Source organism: Melitaea cinxia, chromosome 30 (genome assembly GCF_905220565.1).
Source record: "Melitaea cinxia chromosome 30, ilMelCinx1.1, whole genome shotgun sequence".
Classification (NCBI taxonomy): domain Eukaryota; kingdom Metazoa; phylum Arthropoda; class Insecta; order Lepidoptera; family Nymphalidae; genus Melitaea; species Melitaea cinxia.
The window spans coordinates 7,840,901-7,860,336 of NC_059423.1; the positions used below are offsets into that span (position 1 = coordinate 7,840,901).

General features: G+C 36.7%; 1 protein-coding gene across 1 annotated transcript in view; it reads right to left on the reverse strand.

The window, feature by feature from the left end:
* Positions 1 to 10,940: 10,940 nt before the first annotated feature.
* The window catches only part of LOC123668216 (cullin-2), a 29,134-nt gene continuing 20,638 nt past the window's right edge, over positions 10,941 to 19,436 (reverse strand). The window contains exons 8-16 of the mRNA XM_045602004.1: positions 16,669 to 16,816; positions 15,790 to 16,133; positions 15,197 to 15,304; positions 14,619 to 14,861; positions 13,985 to 14,149; positions 13,397 to 13,606; positions 12,514 to 12,733; positions 11,524 to 11,633; positions 10,941 to 11,163 (exon numbers count right to left, since the gene is read on the reverse strand). Of these exons, the coding sequence (XP_045457960.1) occupies positions 11,002 to 11,163; positions 11,524 to 11,633; positions 12,514 to 12,733; positions 13,397 to 13,606; positions 13,985 to 14,149; positions 14,619 to 14,861; positions 15,197 to 15,304; positions 15,790 to 16,133; positions 16,669 to 16,816 (1,710 nt within the window). The 3' untranslated portion in view covers positions 10,941 to 11,001. The remainder of the gene's footprint in view (positions 11,164 to 11,523; positions 11,634 to 12,513; positions 12,734 to 13,396; positions 13,607 to 13,984; positions 14,150 to 14,618; positions 14,862 to 15,196; positions 15,305 to 15,789; positions 16,134 to 16,668; positions 16,817 to 19,436) is intronic.

A 19,436-nucleotide genomic window follows, 5' to 3' on the forward strand; every position in this document is an offset into this window, starting at 1 on the left:
AATTAGCGAAATCGGTCCAACCGTTCTCGAGTTTTGCGCTTAGCAACACATTCAGCGACTCATTTTAATATTATAGAAAGATATATAGTACCTGAGTGACCGAGCTTAGCTCGGTATTTTTAGTAAATCGTGTTTCTTGGAAATCATTATTTATAAAATATGAATAATATTTGTTTACCGACAATGATAAAAAAATATAAATAAATATAAAAAATCAAAAATAAAAATAAAAGAATTAAAAAATAATAATGATTACATATGAATAATATTTTTCAATTTTACATACACTATTAAATTAAAAATAACGAGTGCAATTAGAAAAGAAAAAGAAAAAATAATAATCGATCGAGGATTTGAAACACGGTCCTTTCGATCGCGACCGGTCGATTTCCCATCTGAGCTATTACAGCTTCACTAACAGTTGCGAAATTTACCTTCGTATTCTAACGATATTTTTTCATTGTCTAAAAACTGGGATAAAACGGCATTTCCTAAAAATAAATCCTAGCTAGATTTATTTATCTCCCCCGAAAATCATACTAAATTTCATGAAAATCGTTGGAGCCGTTTCCTAGATTCAGATTATATATATACAAAAATTACTCGTTTAATAGTATAAGATACGAAGTGGGTGTGAACTACACTTAATGTTAGATTAGGGTTGAGGGTAAAATTTATTTCCAGAGTTTTATTTTGTAAAACATTTGAAATAAATGATCGTGTTGTGTTTGTTAAGAATTTAATTGTGTGTTAAATTCTGTAACTGAAATATATGTAATAAATAAATTAATGTCTGTTTTTATTTTATCCAAACTCGTACTGCAGGTAATGTTTATTTAAATATATGTATGTATGTGTATGTTTACTTGTATTGTATATATTGTATCATCAGAAATATCAGGTGTCACCGGGTCAATAATAACTAACGGGGTCTACGACTTTAAATGTATAGTCAAACCAGATACAAAGCAAAATATAACGTCTAGAAGGATTCATTTTTTTAACTGTCTTCAAATAATTGTGTTTGCTCGCAAACGAAAAAAAACCGACTTCAATTACATCGACGAGTAATACAACGTAGATCGACGAAAAGATACTCAAGTAACTGCGCGTTATCAAAGATTACTCAAAAAGTAGTTATCAGATCTCAATTAAATTTATATGTGACCACATGACAAACATCAGCTTTCGATTAAATTAAAAATTATTAAAATCGGTACACCCAGTAAAAAGTTATTGCGGATTTTCAAGAATTTCCATCATTTTCTCTGGGATCCCATCATCAGATCCTGGTTTCCTTATCATGATACCAAACTAGGGATATCTTCTTTCCAACAAAAAAAGAATAATCAAAATCGGTACATTCAGTAGAAAGTTATGCGGTATAATACAACGTAGGTCGACGAAAAAAGCGTCAAGTAACAACGCATTATTAGATATAGCTCGAAAAGTAGTTGTTCGATCTCAAATAAATTTAAATGGGACCAATTGGCACACACCACCTTTCGATTAAAAGAAATTTGTCGAAATCGCTCCACTCAGTCAAAAGTTCTGATGTAACATACATAAAAAAAAAATAAAAAAAAATACAGTCGAATTGAGAACCTCCTCCTTTTTTGGAAGTCGGTTAAAAAGGAGGAGGTTACTCAATTAGACCGTATATATATATTTTTTTTATGTATGTTCGGGGATAACCTCTTCGTTTATGAATCGATTTTGATAATTCTTTTTTTGTTGGAAAGTAGTTATCCCAAGTGTGGTACGATGATAAGGAAACCAGAATCTGATGATGGGATCCCAGAGAAATCGAGGGTAACCCTAGAAAATCGTAGTGACAACTAGTGCGTTTGTTAATTTTTTTCGTCTACTTACGTTGTATTATTTGTCGATGTAATTGAAGTCTGTTTTTTTTACTTTTTTATTTATTTATTTTATGTCAACAACAATAAGTCTAGCCCCGTAAACCATGTTCTTTTTTATAAAACTAGATCAGCAAACAAGGATATGTGGCCCATCGGATGGTAAGCAATTACCGTAGCCTATAGACGCCTGCTACACCAGAAGCAAGCGCGTTGCCGACACTACCCCTCAACCCTCCCCAGGAGCTCTGGCCACTTTTTTCACCACAGGAACACAACACTTCTCAAAAGCATTATTATTTAGCTGTGATCTTCTGCAATATTGAGTGAGATAGTTCCCCAGACGGGCTGTTCCAGATTTTAAGCAGGATATATCTTGCGGTATCCTACCTCACTATAAAAGATACAAGCTACTTAATGTCGATTTTCTTATGCTAATGTGGTACTACACCAGTTAAGCCAACCTTATAGAAATAACTAGGTTACTAAAACACATGACAAAACTGCACATTTAGTAATAACTTATTAACGTGTAAGCGCTAGATAAGAAATGTTGAAATTAATTTATTGGTTAACCTTTCAATAATAGAACAATTATTTTTTTACATATTTTTTATTTATATAAAAAGTTTACATTAGAAATGTAATTAATATTGATCAAAATAAACTCACCTATAATTATAAGAACTTACAATATAGGGAGCTACAGGCACAAACATGAAGGTGGGGCGTAGTAAAGAGGAGCAGGTGGGGCACAAGGGGCTGGCGCTGGAAGAGCGTAGGCAAGAGGGGCAGGGGCCGGGGCGGCTAGGGCACAGGGAGCAGGGGCAGGAGCGGCGAAGGCACAAGGGATTGGGGCAGGGGCTGCTAAAGCACAGGGGGCGGGGGCTGGTAATACCAGTGGAGCTGGAGGGGCGCAGGGAGCGGGGGCTGGTAATATCAGTGGAGCTGGAGGGGCGCATGGTAATGGAGGTAGTCCACATGGTAAAGCTTCTAATAGCGGTGCCGTTGCTACTAGTGCGGATGTCAATACAGTTGGTAACGCTGCTTCCAGCAATGGAGGTAGAGTAGCTGCGATTGAGGCGGACAGTGAGGTCGCTAGAGTCGGGGCTAATACTGCTAGTTCTGTGGCAGGGGCGGCGCACGGGGCTGGTAGGGCCAGAGGTAGTGTCGGCGCTAGGGGAGGTAGAAGAAGGTCTAGCGCTGGCGGCGATAGGCAAAATGGTGCTGGCAGGCATTGCGACAATGCTAGCTGAAATGTTAATTAGTCAATATATTTATATGAACATAGTCACAACATATATAATATAATAACATAATCTGGTGTAAATTTTAAATGAACATTGAAGACTAAAGAAAATAAAACTGCATATTTGAGATGAAATTTTAAGTTACTGATATTCGATTTTTAATGAAAACAACTGAAATAATAGTTTACAGAATTGTACCAATATGGAGGGTAGAAGGTATCAACAATAATAACAAAAGTTTTGACAGCAACTTCCTTTTTCAACCTTCGTTTTAAAAACTGTTTCATCTAAGATAGTAAATTAACGATACCAAGAAAAATGCAAAATCGATTATTAAATAAAAAGTTGGAAAAAAATGCTTACCTGCGATAAAGAAAACACGCAAATTGCAAAAACAGTCTTCATAATGTTTTCTGTTCGCTTCAAGCGACCGTATGGAAGTAGGTCCCTATTCCCACCTTTTTTACCTATTTTTTTGGCTTATCATTCACGCGTACGGTTAGTTTTGTAATTTAAAAAAATTAAGTAATAATGTCGTAAATGTTTCATTACTTTTCTAAAATCGTGTCGCAATGTTAAAAGAAAATTTAACAAAATTAATAAAACACGTAAATTTCGTCAATAGTTGCACGTTCTCCTTAATTATTGCATTTTTATCGTTTTATTAAGAATTTCTATTTTGTGGTTATGATGGATATTTTTTGCGTTCTTACGTATTGTGCTAGATATTTTTGTTTCTTTGGTCCTGACCATGACATGTGCAACGTCGCCAAAAAATTGGTAGTTTTAAAGTGACTGTCGCGGTACGTCCCGTTTAAGTCAAATCGTTGATATTTTGTTGTCTCCCAAATATTCTAATTGTTACTGACATTAAGGATCGGTTTCACCGCCTCTAAATTAGTTATGAAAAGACTTTAACAGCAGAAGGTAGCGAGTAAGCCAGTAGGTGTTTCTCCTCAATTAATAAACTAAAAATTTAAGATTAATATTTACGAATATAAATAGATATCTTATAAATATATTCTAGGCTCAGTTAGTTATAACGGTTGTTACGTTAGTCGATGCACGAATTTCATATTTTTATCTATATTTATTTTCTTATTATTAGTTAAATTATGTACTCCTTCTTATTTTCTAAAACTTTTTGAAACACCAAGAAAAGAAAGTGTCAGTGTAAAAAATTATTTAAAAAATGAAATGAATTTAATAAATTCGATGGTAAATAAGAAAAAAACGAGTGTGCTTTAGACCACACGACTGAAGTAAAACTTACAAAACGTAACTCTCTACTTCTTTCTTCACTAATTCACCCTCTAAACTTCCGTTCACCTCGCCTGACCATACTTTTCGTAACGCTCTCACCACGCATTCACCAGCTGCTTACTCCCTATTCAGATTCTATACATTTCGTACTTTAGGTCAGGATAAAATTTATTATTATCTTGATGTTGCAATTTTCAACTAAGTATATAGTCAGTCCAGGATTTTTTTAGGCTACCAATTTTTAATATGAGTATTTTAGTAGCAGTATTGTTGATGTAAGTTGCACTTTGACTGGTTCGATCCCATTCATGACAAATATTTTCTTTGACATAGGTACAGATGTTCGCCGCGGTCTGGGCGATTGTAATTGTGTCGCGGATTTTTAACCTATGATTCACGTCCAACTGGGCACTAAGACCTAACCTAGATATTACTCCTTCATGTCTGAAAGATATTGCTTTTTTAACGATAAGATTTAAGAACTTTTGTACTTACGTGTTTTGTAATTATTATCTAAGTACTTTATTTCGAAATTATCTATAAAAGTAAATAAAATTGGGGTGTCTGTTTGTAATATTAAAAGAATTACTTTTTACTAAATGCATATGAATGCATACACGATACATATACCAAAATAACATTTTTTACAATTTTTGTCTGTCTGTTCCGGCTTATCTCTGAAACGGCTGGACCGATTTTGACGGGATTTTCACTAGCAGATAGCTAATGTAATAAGGAGTAACTTAGGCTACTTTTATTTTATAACTTTGCGAACTGAACAATATCTTTTTTGTTAAATTCCATGCGGACGAAGTCGCGGGCACAGCTAGTTTCAATATAAAAAATGATAATTTTGACAGTAAAACGAAAGTATAAGAAATAAAGAAAAAATATTTATTTTGAACCCACAAAGATTCATATGTGTTAAAAAAATAACTTAAAAAACAACATCTACCTAAGTTTTGGTTATTATTATAATAATTTTACTTGGGTATCATATTAAAAACCGCAGTGGTGTGAAGGCGCCTAAGCTGTTCAACGGGTTCGATCCCATTTCGGGATGGATATTTTGTATTTTTACAAATGTTAGCTTCCGGTGTGGATGTATGTTTGTGGGTCTCCCCACTGTCTAATTATCACATAATTGATCCAAATGTTTCCAATTTCAATTTCAGAGCATTCTTTGTATTAAAAAGAGCCTGTTTAATTATATTAGCTAAATATGAGTATAGTCATGAACCAAAGATAGGTATTTATTTCGTCATTCTGACGACGTGTTATCGCAGCGGTCACGGGTCGATCTCCGCTCACGACAGATATTTGTATTGACCATACAGATGTTTGTCGTGGTCTGGATGTTTGTGCTTGTGTATTGTGTTTCCGGACCCAGATACAGGAGAAAATCCTACTGGGGCCGTTGAATTTGAAGCGATTATTTATTTTGTAAAGGTAATATAAAATAAAACAATTATAAACGGCATCCGTACAATGTTTATTAATTTTTTATTTAAGTTACAATTTACCGCACTGCTTGCACTTAGTGTCGTTACACGAAGGTGTCTAACAATATACACAAATTAAACATAACAAAAAATGATAAAAAAATATCTGAACCCTTCAAGTTAAAATCTTTTGTGTAGTCCATCTTAAGTATAAAATGGTGTATTTCGAAGTTAAAAAAATCATTTTAACGCTCAAATGACTTTGACAACCACATATGATTGACAATTGCAGTTGACGAATACAAAACAAGTATTTGTCAATTGCGTTGTACGATTGAATGAATGAAAATTAAATTCATTTCATTTGTCAAATACTTTTTTACACCGACATTTTCTTTTCTTGGTGTTTCAAAAAGTTTTACAGAATAAGGAGTACATAATTTAACTAATAATAAGAAAATAAAAATAGATAAAAATATGAAACTTGTATAGACTGACGTAACAACCGTTATAACTAACTTAGCCTAGAATATACAAATCGATTTAAAATTAAAACTATTTAATTTTGTATCGTTCAAAAGTGATATTGTAACTTTTCATTGAGATAAATGTACTATTTTTTATTTTCTGGACTTTATTCTTAGGAACATATGGCCAGTATTTTTTTCTCATAGAGAAAAGTTTTTTGCTGTGTCTTTAGCATTATTATAATAAAAAAAGTAAAAAGAATTTCTACATAAATTTGAACGATACAAAATTTTTAAAAGAATAATTCGTACCAACAATACCGTACCATTTTATCAAAATAGAAACCATTTTATTGGAAAGTACTGTTTTCTGGTTTATTATCGTAATGTTTGTGCGGAATCTAAATAACATTTTATTGTCTAATTTATTAAATTAAAACAAATTAGACTTGATATTGCAATTCATACTTACAGAAGATATATTATTGATTAATCATCAAATAATCACAAACAAATTATAATGATTTAGGTATGAAAAGAGATATTTATGATGTTAGGTAGGTGGGTATTGTAACCCTATACACAGGGTATTCGATTCCTAACTATGTTTTCTCAAATGAGGAGTTCTGTGAGTGTAATAAATCACGTTTCGCGTAAAAAAAAATCCGAGCCCATTTTTAAATTTTATGTTATTCTACATGATACCTTACGTGATCACGTAAACACGCCTTTAAAAGAAAAATTATTAGAGTTTGTTTTTTTCATGTGAAACGTAATCTTTCAATTACGTTCATGATCATAGAAATTTAATAGAAAACTATTAATTAAGAATAAAAAACCCATTGTATTGAAACAAAAACGGCTGCTACAAAAAAAAAAAAAATTCAACTATCATTTTAATTACACATATAAAAATATTCTGCAAATTTTGTGTTTCAACCTATTGCTTTATTAAAATTACTTATTACTTACAATTTGGTGTTTTTTGATGTATTATTTAATTAGAAGCTCTTATTTATGATTTCATATACAATGATATAACATCTTATAAGTATGACATGTTACAACTAGAAATTGTCTAGACTTAGGTCTGTTAACAAATTTAATCAAAATTTCAAATTCAACGACCAAATCCTTTCAAAATAAACTTGTCAAATCTATTTGTAATTTAGTTTTTGTCCTTGTATACTGAGATCTCGTGATAAATACGTATTCTGTCAAGCTTATTTGTGAAATTCATCGTTATCTTGTTTGACAAACATACATCATCAAACTTACTTGTCAAACATGTTTTCGACAAAATTTTCTTCAAAGTAGATTTATCGACAAACAAATAAAATAATGTCTAAATTAATAGGTAGGTAGTAGTTTGACAAACATTTTATTAATAATCAGGACGCTTTAGTTTGACTAAAATAATAATTTTGAGTGACTCATTTTTAATATAATATATTTATGAGACCTTCACACCATTCTTTACTTATAATTATTACATTTTTTATTTTGCTATTTTTTTTATAAAAATCGATGAAAGATACAAAACATTATATTAATAGTCTGTTTCACTGGATGCTGATAAACTTTGTCGGACAGATAAATTACTGGTAAGCTTTATATAACCGTAAAATAGTCTTTAGGACGTATTTAGCTAATAAACTGCAACATTTCTATTTACAAATAGAAATATCTGAAAAATGAAGTTGATTTTGAGAGTACAAATGAAAAATATATCATGATACTTTTATCAGTAACTTGTGAAACAGGCTTAAATACAAACAGGCAAGTATGGTTTGAAGAAATACAAGTAAAACTTTTGCGATATACGCTTTTTTATAACGAAATTTATATCAAACATAAAAATAAATAAATTACACAAATAAATTCGACTGTCGAATCATTTTTCCGCCTTTTTTCTATTGACATTGACAGTTTTACATACTGATTTATTACCTGTAATTTAAAAACTACAAAAATAACGTATAAAAAAAAATTAAGACTATCACTTTTTATATTTTTTAGTTTATTTTCTTTTATTCGAGTTTTTGCCGACCACAGACTATATTATATTGTGCGTTAGTTTAGTATTTACCAGTATGATAAAATATAATTTTGACAGCATTACGCTACTCTGATGGCAAACTTTTTAATTTATAATATTAAATCGGTTTTTCACGAACAATTTAAAATGAAAATTTACAAATATTGTTAATCTAATTAATTTACAAACCGAGATTTTTGTTTAAAAATTACTTGAAGGTTGTTAGAAAAATATTTTGGAACCTGTTTCACCGGTTTTGGATAATAAGTTTATCCTGCAAATAAGTTACGAATAGATTTTAACAGCAGGAGGGGTTTGATTACGAACTTGATATGAGGATTCTGTGATAGAGATTCTAGATTCATAATTGCGAATCGAAAAAAATAATAATAATACATACTGATCTTCTATTAATTTCGATTCATGAGTACAAAGGTTTTATATACATACAAATGTTCAGATTCATACAAAAACCCTGCAAGGGTAACGAAAAATAAAAATTTAAGTATAACATTATAAACATCTTTTATTTCATACAAAAGTTACAAAATTATTATTACTTCTTTAAAATATTTAGACGACTTGCCAGTTTAAACTAGGGATAATCAAATACTTATGAACTAACGGATAATACAAAACCAATGAGATGACATTAATAAATAAAATAAAAAATAAATAAAATAGCCTTTATTGCTGCTTCTTTCCTTAACATTAATACATAACAAATTGATTTAATTAAATTTAACCTGTATTTGAATGATCGGCAACTGGGTGTTTGTGTGGAACAGCTTGTCTGTCGACAAAGGCCTCCTCTAAAGAGTTTCATGTATTCCTATCTTTTGCTAAGCGAGTCCATACCGGACCAGCTATTTTCTTGGAGTCATCTTCCCATCTTTTCGTTTGTCTTCCTCTATTTCTTTAACTATCTCTTAGATATCATTCTGTTACTAACTTAGTCCATTTCTCTTTACTTTCTCTTAACATATGTCCCGTCCAACGCCATTTAAGCTGTCTGTAGACTGTTTGCATTTTTAAATTTTGTTTTCTTTTTGCTTTCTTGCAATTTCACTCTATCTCCTCTTTTTATGCCTAAAATACTTCTTTCCATTGCATTTTGGCAGACTTTTAATTTACTTTCTTGTAGTTCTGTTAACACCCATGTCTGGCACCCATACAGTAAGCATGGCATAATGCATATTTCATATACTTTCTTTTTTCCTTTCATTGGCATATCTTTATCCTTCATTGTTTCCATAAGGGACCAACGCCGTTTCCAAGCATTAATTATTCTTCGTTCTATTTCTCTTTCTGGTTTAATCTCCTCTTTATACATTGAATTATTTTCCATTATCACGTGTTCCCCTTTATGACTTTGGTATAAATTTTTGTAGTATTCCGTAGCAATCCCTAGTATTTCTGGTCTTTTACTGGTTTTAACCCTATTTTTATTCTTCATATTTCGAAGACAGTCCTTTTAGTCCATTTCTTTTAGCGCCTTCTTCATTCCTCGTTTTTTCTATTTTTTTAATGTTGCTAAGCTTTTTGCTTTCCGTTCCTTTCTAAGTTGTTCGTTAATCTTTTTGCTTATTTCTGCTATCTTTTTGCCATTATTATTATTACTTTTTCCTTGCTGTGTGAGTTCTTTTCGTTCTTGTAATAATTACTTGCTTTCAAATAATATCGCTGTCTTACTAGTCATGTTTACTTTTTTAGTTTCCGTTTTTAGTTATTTGACAAATCTGTTCTATTTTTCTTGAGTCGAGATTCTTTTTCACCATCACGCAAGGATATCTTGAGGTTATTCAGAAGTAAATCAGTGCTACCGGTGCACTGCACTAAGATGACATTAAAGTTTAACAATTCGGTAAAATTATTCTTCACTTAAGATTGTTAGGTTAATCTTAAGATTGTTAGGAATAGAGTTATACTAAAGTAGCCGCGTACTGTGGTTTCCCTTACGTTCGTTTGAGAAATAAAAATACTAAAATATTATTTAGCCCACAGCTTTCCCCCGTAAATGGATTATCCAACACAAGAAGAATTTTTCTTTCGGAACCAGTAGTTCCTGAAATTAGCGCGTTCTAACAAATTCTTCAGTAAGGTAAAACAAATTTTATGAAGTTGCAATTCTTGAAGTTTACTATCTGTTGGATACTGTACGTCAGATAGCTTTAACGTTAACCGGTAAAACAGGCACTAAGGTGATACGAATTGATTGATTTACTAAACTACCGGACAAATGTAGTGTCGTCCATCAATCACGTGGCTCGAAGGCGAGGGTATAGGAAAAATTTCGAAATATCACAGAGGGTCCGTAATGATATATCACGTGTATATATTTTTCATTGAACGTGCGATTTCTAAACTAAGTAACCTTAACGTCTGTGTGGACATTCTTATCGTGATGCTTCATCTTCCAAAATGTTATCAGATTCTGCACTTGGTACCAAAAAACACGTGTTTTATGGGTATGGCCATATAATGGGGACTCCCCATTAGGGAGGTTAGTCTGAAACCTCACATATCACCAAGGTAGTTAAGAAATTGTTAAAATCACGTGATGAATGAACGACCCCAAGTCCGGGTCGAAATCGGCAAAAATCATAATAAAGCACAACATATATTATTTACTTTTTTTTTTAATATTTTTATTTACAATGAATTATAAAATATATCTCCTTGTTATGCGAGGTAGGAGTACGTGTCCAGGGTGCCCGGGGCTCTCTCGAGGTATTGTTTGTCTATTAGGGCTTCGATACACTTCTTTATCATTGCGACAGAGGGCGCGAAGGAGCCCCGCGCCTGTGAGACCACCTCCTGTATCAATTCCGTGTGACGAAGCACCTGGGACAAAAGATTTGGGTCAAGTTTTCTCTTTTATATATTATTTTTATTTATATACCAGATCCCCAGGAGCTCTGGTTACCTTACTCACAATAGGAACAACAACACTGCTTTAGCTGTGATCTTCTGTAAGATCAAGGTACTTCCCCAGTCGGGCTGCTCCAGATTTTGAGCAGGCAATTCCCTGCTGTGCCCTACCTTAGTTGAATCTATAATTATTTTACTATTTCTTAAAATATAAGGAAAGTTATAACCTCAAACCCAAAACCCCTATTACTATATTACCTCGTCACAAACTGTATGATAAAAAAGAGTAAGTAGGGACAACAGAGTACGCAGTGTGTGTTAGTCTGTACTCACCTTTCTCTGTTTCATGATGCGTACGAGTGCTGCCTGCAGGTACATTTTCCGATCATCATCACAGTGCGTGCTCTCGGCTGAATTAGCGCCGGAGCCCACCGTGCCTCCGCCTGGTGACATGGTGGGTTATTGTTATCGGTTACAATTCTCATGCCACCGTCATTTCGCATTGAATAGTAATCTACTGTTTTTAGCTTTCTGCATCTTATTACTTATAGTATACAAGACTTCACCTCACTTCACCTGAATACAATTTTTGCAGTTCCGTACAACACTGACTTGGGTATGGATCGCTCACACCCTCTGTAAGGATTCCACTCATATACCGAGACAGGTCTTAGAATGGACTCCTCAAGGGAAAAGGAAACGTGGCCGCCCCAAGCAAACGTGGCGTCGCTCCGTCACCGCGGAGATGAAGAATGTCGGGCTTTCCTGGCCCGAGATTAAGCTGATAGCCCATGAACGAGCGAAATGGCAGCGCACTGTGGACGCCCTCTGCCCCATCCAGGGAACATAGGACTTGATGACTTATTGATGATACAGATACAAAGGCCACAAAAAAACAATTTACGAATAATTAAAGAAATATTGTCAGGTCCGAATTGGTGGTGATGGTGATGGTGGTGATGATGATGATGATGATGGGGGTGATGGTGGCGGTGGTGATGGTAATGATGATGATGATATGATGATGATGATATGATGATGATGATATGATAATGATGATATGGTGATGATGATAATATGATGATGATGATAATATGATGATGATGATGATATGATGATGATGATGATATGATGATGATGATATGATGATGATGATGATGATATGGTGATGATGATATGATGATGATGATGAAAAATTATTTGGTTATAACAGTCGGCTGTTACCCATTACAAGCATTAAGTTGCTTCCCATTGGAGCAGACAACCGGGTGTGTACGTTATAAGATATGTATATATGGTGCGAGTACGAGCCCACGAGCCCACCTTGTCCGGGCGGCGCGGGCGCGCACGTGAGCCGGATCCTCGCGCGCTTGCAGCTGAAGGCCAGGTTGAGCGCCAGCGTGCCGTCCGCGTCGCCCAGCAGCAGCCCCGCCTCCAGCAGCGGCCGCACGTGCCGCGGCCACGCCTCGCCCAGCTGCAGCGCCGACTGCGCCTCGGCCGCCTCCAGCGTGTCCGTCTCCTCGAACAGCAGCAGCAGCGCCACCTGGAGCGGGGCGGTTGAGATGGGATGCGGGGTGTTTATGTGGGTGAGGTATATGTGTAGGGTGACATTTGGGGGGTGCTTTTGGAGTTCCCTCCTATGGTGATGTTTGGGATGTATTCGGGGATGTTTATCTAAGGGTTGCTCTATACAAGTGTTCAACTCCCAACAAATTTTTTTATTCCGTCAAATGAACGGTTCTGTAGTTGTAATAGATCATGTCCCATGTGAAAAATAACCTATTTTTAACCAAATTCAAAAAAAGAGAAGGTTACTCAATTCGACCGTATATTCGTATATATGTTCATCATAACTTCGTCGTTTATGAACCGATTTTAATATTTCTTTTTTTGTTAGAAAGGATATCCCAAGGGTAGTATCATGCTAAGGAAACCAAGATCTGATGATGGAATTCCAGAGAAATCGAGGGAAGTCCTCGAAAATCGTAGTGACGACTAGTGCGTTTGTTAATTATTTTCGTCTACTTACGTTGTATTACTTGTCGATGTAATTGAAGTCGGTTTCTTTCGTTTGCAAGCAAACACAATTACATAAAATATTATATCGTTTCATTTTTTACTAAATATACTTTCGAGATAATTGACATTAGTAGAGGAGGGTATGTATTTATGTGTACTTGTGTGGGAGGGGAGGTTCCCGACTCACCTGTGGCGTGCCGGCGCTAATATGGTAGACACGTTGTGTATATCGGGTTCGAAGTTCACCAGTGCATAGATGATGTAGCCAGGCGAGGCGACGACCGCTAAATGAAGCTCGGTAGAATGACTCGAACAGGCGCGCCGGTCGCTCCAACTGAGCAGGGGGGGCCAAGGGGGCCATGGCACCCCCGAGTGGCCAAGCACCAGCTTGTAGCACCTGCATAGGGGTTCAAGTGAGTTTTATTCGTCGAAAAACTAAATATTTTAATTGAAAATTATTAACTACACTTAACGCGAAAATACTATGAAAACACTATAATAACCCATCTGCGCAGTTTGCCTTGCTTTTTGCTCCGGTGTTTGTGAGTTTGATTCTACCTCGAGTCTAAAATAATTATGAAAACACTATAATAACCCATTAGCGCAGTTTGCAATGACTTGCTTTTTGCTCCGGTGTTTGAGAGTTTGATTCTACCTCGAGTCTGTGTAGTGTGTTTCCGTGGTAAGATGGTCAGAACTCCTGGGAGGGATGAGGCTGCCATCAGGTGGACTGTCCATTTGTTTGCTAGCTTTGTAATAAAAAGTGGTATATCACCTGTATAAAGAAACCAGTGCTGGTTGTGAGGTTGTTATCCCGGAGATGTTGCTGGAACTTCGCGTTGAGATCTGCGGAGACGGCCACGTCCGTGAACATTCGGTGTAGTTTGTTCGTAAACTCGTAACCGCAGGCCGCTTTGAGGCGGTTGATCATCGCTTCTTCCTGGGAAAGTATTCATTTTTTTTTTAGTGAAATCGTAACTGCAGGCCGCAGGTAATTGGTATGAGGTATAAAATGAGAATGGTGTATTTTAAGGTTATTTGTACCTGCAGTGGTCCGTTTTTGGTAAGGGGATGGGTTGGGGGAAGGGGTAGGCGGTTATGTTCAGTATTAAATCAAAAAATCTTCTTTCAAGTAGGCTTCAAAAGCACTAGTGAATCATCATTCCACAGATTTATTTTAAAATGGGTTCGGAGTTTTTTTTTTCATGCGTAACGTGATATATTACACCTACGGAACCTCCCATTTGAAGGGACGCAATTTGGAGTCGCACATCTGTATATTATGCGTAGAAGTTTATTAATTGATAAGTAGATTTTTAGGGATCAATGAGAAGATGGAAATATAAGAGGGGGGGTTGAGTAAGCATAGGTTTTAGAGATAATACAAAAGTATAGTGGCAAAAACTAACCTGTTCCATGGAAGCAGACAGTTGGTGTATCAGCCTCCTAGCCAATGCCCTGGCATAGTGCTTCTGGAAGACATCCTTATCGTCCACGTATTTAAAGACCACGATGGCCGCGGCCAGTTTATCATCAGCATCGGCGTCGGCTCCTCGACGTCGGAGCAGAGCATCGCAGTAGCGGGCCACCAGTTCGGGAGCTCTGGCTACTGTCTCCCCTGGTCTCCGTCTGTTCACCACTGCGGAACAGGCCTGGAGGAGGATGGTATTTTAAAGGTCAGTTTGTATATTATAATGCACTGAAACCGAATTTGAGGACCGTTTGGTCATTAAACTCCCTAATTTTGAGCACATTCCACAAAAAATTATTAATATTTCAATGCGCTGAACCCAAATCAGCAGGTGACAGACAGACAGACGGACGGACGGACGGACGGACGGACGGACGGACGGACGGACGGACCGACAGACAGACAGACAGAGACACATATATGTTGATGCGCTGAATATAAATCTGATTTAGCCGGTAGTGAAAAATTGCTTCGATTAAAAAGTTGCACACAAACAATACAAATAGATATTCTAACCTTATCGAGAGCGCCGACGAAGGGCTGTGCTCCACTGAACACGTCTGCGTACAGCGCGCTATACTTGCTGTGCAGCGATAGCATCGCTTGGACAAAGTGCGTGTGTGCCTGTTGACGATCAAAAAAATTAACATCACGTACTTTATCCTATATAGATATTATGTACACATAATAATAACACTATTAATTAGAGCTTAACAGGAATTATCTTGTTCAAAATTATTGCACTCAAGTAGTGTTGCGTTCTTGTGTAAGGTGAGCGCTCCCAGGGAGGGCTTGGGGTGGGGTCGGTAACGCACTTGCGACACTCCCTTTATTAAAGGTCATCATAGGCTATGTGTGGCATTTGCTTACGATTAGGCGGACTTTACGTTTGTACCTTCGAGGTATAAAAAAAAACGAGTGTGCTTTAGACGTCACGACTGAAGTAAAACTAACGAAACGTAACTATCTTTTCTTCATTAACTTATATATCTCCCTCTCTCGTTTCGTTCGCCTCGCCCGATGACACTTTTCGTACCGCTCTCGACAGGCAATCACTAGCCCACGGGCCGAGCGAACCCCCCCCAGTCACTAAGACACGGCGGGCGCACCTCTTCCTTGCCGCGGTCGGCGTCCAGCAGCGCCAGGCCCTCGCTCACGGCCTGCGCGTGCGCCGCGTCCACCAGCGGGCGCACGGCGGGCGCGCCCAGCGGCCGCAGCAGCGCGTACATGCGGCGCAGGTCCGCGCGGGGGTCGCCGGCCCCCCCGGCCCCGCCCGCGGCCCCCCCGGCGCCCCCGGGCCCCCCGCCCGCCGCCTCCCGCAGCAGGCGCTCCACGTCGCCGTGCAGCGCGCCCAGGTGCGCCGACACGCAGGCCCGCTCGTAGCAGGCGCGCACGGCCTCCAGCGACGACGAGTGCAGGAAGCGCTGCGCCAGCGACGTCTCGCGCTCCAGCCCTGAAATGCGGATTCGACGATTACCTACAAACAATTCAATCATTTGCTTCACTAAATTCCGTCTCTCTAATTTTGTCAAAATCCTTGATCGTGCGTCGTCTTTCTAGACCATACGTTTGTAATGATAAATTAGACGGCAGTATAAAAATCGCGAGAGAAGGAGCTAATGTATATGTAGAAAGGAGGCCAGACTGATTAAATACAATGTAAGTTAACACAATATTAGTTAATGAAAGTGGGAAATGAAATTCTTAGCATTCGATGAATTCACCGTGTACTGACGGTACTTTTTAAACTTAGCATTTAATTGTATGTAACTCAGTGGCGACGGAATTCACAATCAAAAGTCCCAACGATTCCATTTCTAGTGCTAAAAATGTACCTACTAATAAATAAATAAATAAAAAAACACAATTATAGAGTAAAAACTACGAAGAATCTAGAAATACACTAAAATATACTATATTAATTTCTAATTTCGATTTCAAACCCTTACTTTTCCAACTACCCTCCAAAATCTCAGAACATCACCTACCATCAAGCACGTGTTTCATGAAGTGCGATACATCCCCTTCAGCCAACAGTCTGGCGGCCCGACGCGAGTGGTGCGTGGCCGCGGCCTCCAGGAATGGCTCCAGAACCAGCTGCTGGTACAGCTGGAGGGGGCCTCGGACACGGAAGCTCTGGAACCGAAGTTAAATTCGTAAGTTTGAGGTAAATTGCGGTGAATAATAGAGAAAACGGCTCAATTGAAAATATCTTTATAAGTGCTGATGAATTAAAATGAGTGAAAACGGCACCAGTTTTTTGCTACAGCTGGAGGAGGCCTAGGACGCAGAACGACTGGAATACAAAACTGAGGTAGGGCACAGCAGAAAATTTCTTGCTCAAAATATTCAGCAGCCCGACTGGGGTAGTACCTCGACCTTACAGAAGATCACAGCTAAATAATACCGTTTTCAAGCAGTATTATGTTCCTGTTGGTGAGTAAGGTGACCAGAGCTCCTGGAGGGATTGGGGATAGGGTCGGCAATGTGCTTGCGATGCTTCTGGTGTTATAGATGTCTATAAGCTATCGATATTGCTTACCATCAGGTGAGTCGTACGCTTGATTGCCGACCAAGTTATATAAAAAAAAAGTGACAGGTAATTTCTGGAACAGAATACTGGATATGGATTCTCTCTTAACCCCAGACACATGTGAGATTTATTTGTGTGACGGCATTATTTTGTATATATATATATATACACACATATATATATACAGGATGACTGGTGAATTACGATCAATATTTACAGAGGATACTCAGTACATGATTCTCATTCGAATTATGTAAAAAAATAGGTACTTAATTTTTGACGAAATTCCCATAAATTTCAATTTAAATAAATGAAATGTAGACACACTAATTTTCAGCCATAATGGCGGCGCGTGCGGCCTTGGCCTTGTACTGTGCCGCTTGCCGCCGTCCGCCGCAACCCCCGCCAATTCTAATTCCCCCCTAAATTCGATTAGTAGGTCACTAGGTCAGTTGGGCAAGCGCCGCCATAAGGTTTGTACGTCGGAGTATGTCCATCTTTCCGCGCGCGCGCCTAGTGATCGATCTTACGCGTATACCTAATATGTCTCGTATGAATGTGACCTGTTATAAGTAATTAGGTATGGCTTATCAATACACAAATGCAGAGTACTTTAGAGTGACCCGTTCGTGTTATATCGTGTAAAAGACAATAAGTATGGTTCATTTATTACGTAAGAAGATTTAGGGGGAGAGGGGGTCGATCATGTCTTTAGTCTCGATAGTTCTTAGGTAAAATTACAAAAATGCGCAAAGTGAAAATACCTTGAAAAATCGCGGGCAACCGCGCGAGTGCCGACGAGTTGTCACTTGCTTTCGTAAACAACATTCGTTATTTCGTTGATAAATTTTAATATTGTAGTTGAATAATAATTGGATTATTGAAGTGTGTGAATAGTTTCTTTTATTTTTTAATTTTTTTGTTAAGCCTCTGGACTGATAATCTTATGTCGATAAAGATCAATAATTAAAACCAAAGTTTATTACTACCAAAAATAAAAATTATTAGTACCTACCTAAAGTATAAATAAAAATAAACATTGAAACAAACCAAACGTGTATTCATTTTTTCGTTTAGATTCTTACGTAATAAATTAATATTTATCAAATTATCAAGGGGAATATTTATCAAGGGGAAGGGGGTCGGCCTAATCTTATCTTGGTATTTTTGCCTGTCCTAAGCCAAAATTAAAGTATGAAGGGGGATTGGATCATACTGGTTTATCAAAAGTAGCCTGCTACCCTGTTAACACTTGGCGGTGTTTGGACGTAGGTAAACGACCGCGCGATAACTAAATGTACCTATACCTACACACCTGCTTTGTGACGACTGCGCAGCTAGGGCGTCCAGACGACGCGTAATTAACGAGATAACTGTTGGTTAACTTTACTTAGAAGTTTATGAATATTTATTTTATACATAATTTTTTTTCGTCATATATGATCGTCAATTAACACGTCCTCAAATATTGATAGTAATTCACCAGTCACCCTGTATATATACATCCAGATACATTTTTGGCGTCAAGCACAAACTGCGTTATTACGACGTCCCCCAGTTATGCTTACATTTTATATGTTTTTTCTGCGAATGTTGCTTATTTTTTTCATTTTAAATTCCGTGGGTTATATCAATTTCTTTAAATTTCTTTTTTGAGAATATTCTGCTTACAGTTGTGCCCAACCATTTATGAACCCCTTTCATGATACTTATGTTATTGCTTCCTCCATATATCCATATAGCCTCACTTAATGCACCGATTATTTAGCGTCCTATATAAGTAATGATGAAATGAGTGAGAAGTAAGCTGAAATGCGACGTTGCCAGTTTTCTAGTAGGTGTGATCATCTATCGTTAACTTAAGAAATAATTCTATTACGCTCGTTGAAATTTTAACATGTAACGGTCATAGGAACACCTCCAATTTTTCATCTTATAATAGCTCTCTTAATGAGTTGCAACATATATTATATTTAGGCTTTTAACATTTTAATTATTGACGACGTAAGAATAATAATATAATAAATAATTATTTATCGTTGTGTCCATTTGTTATAAGTATTCTTTGACGGTTCGCAGGTTATGTCCACTTTCCTGCGAACCGTCAAAGAATAATAATAAATAATGTTCCCTTATCCTGCCACGGATACTTTCTGTACATTGAAGATATTTAAAAAAAGTGATATGGTCTATGAATACAGGTTACTGAATCGAACATTTTTT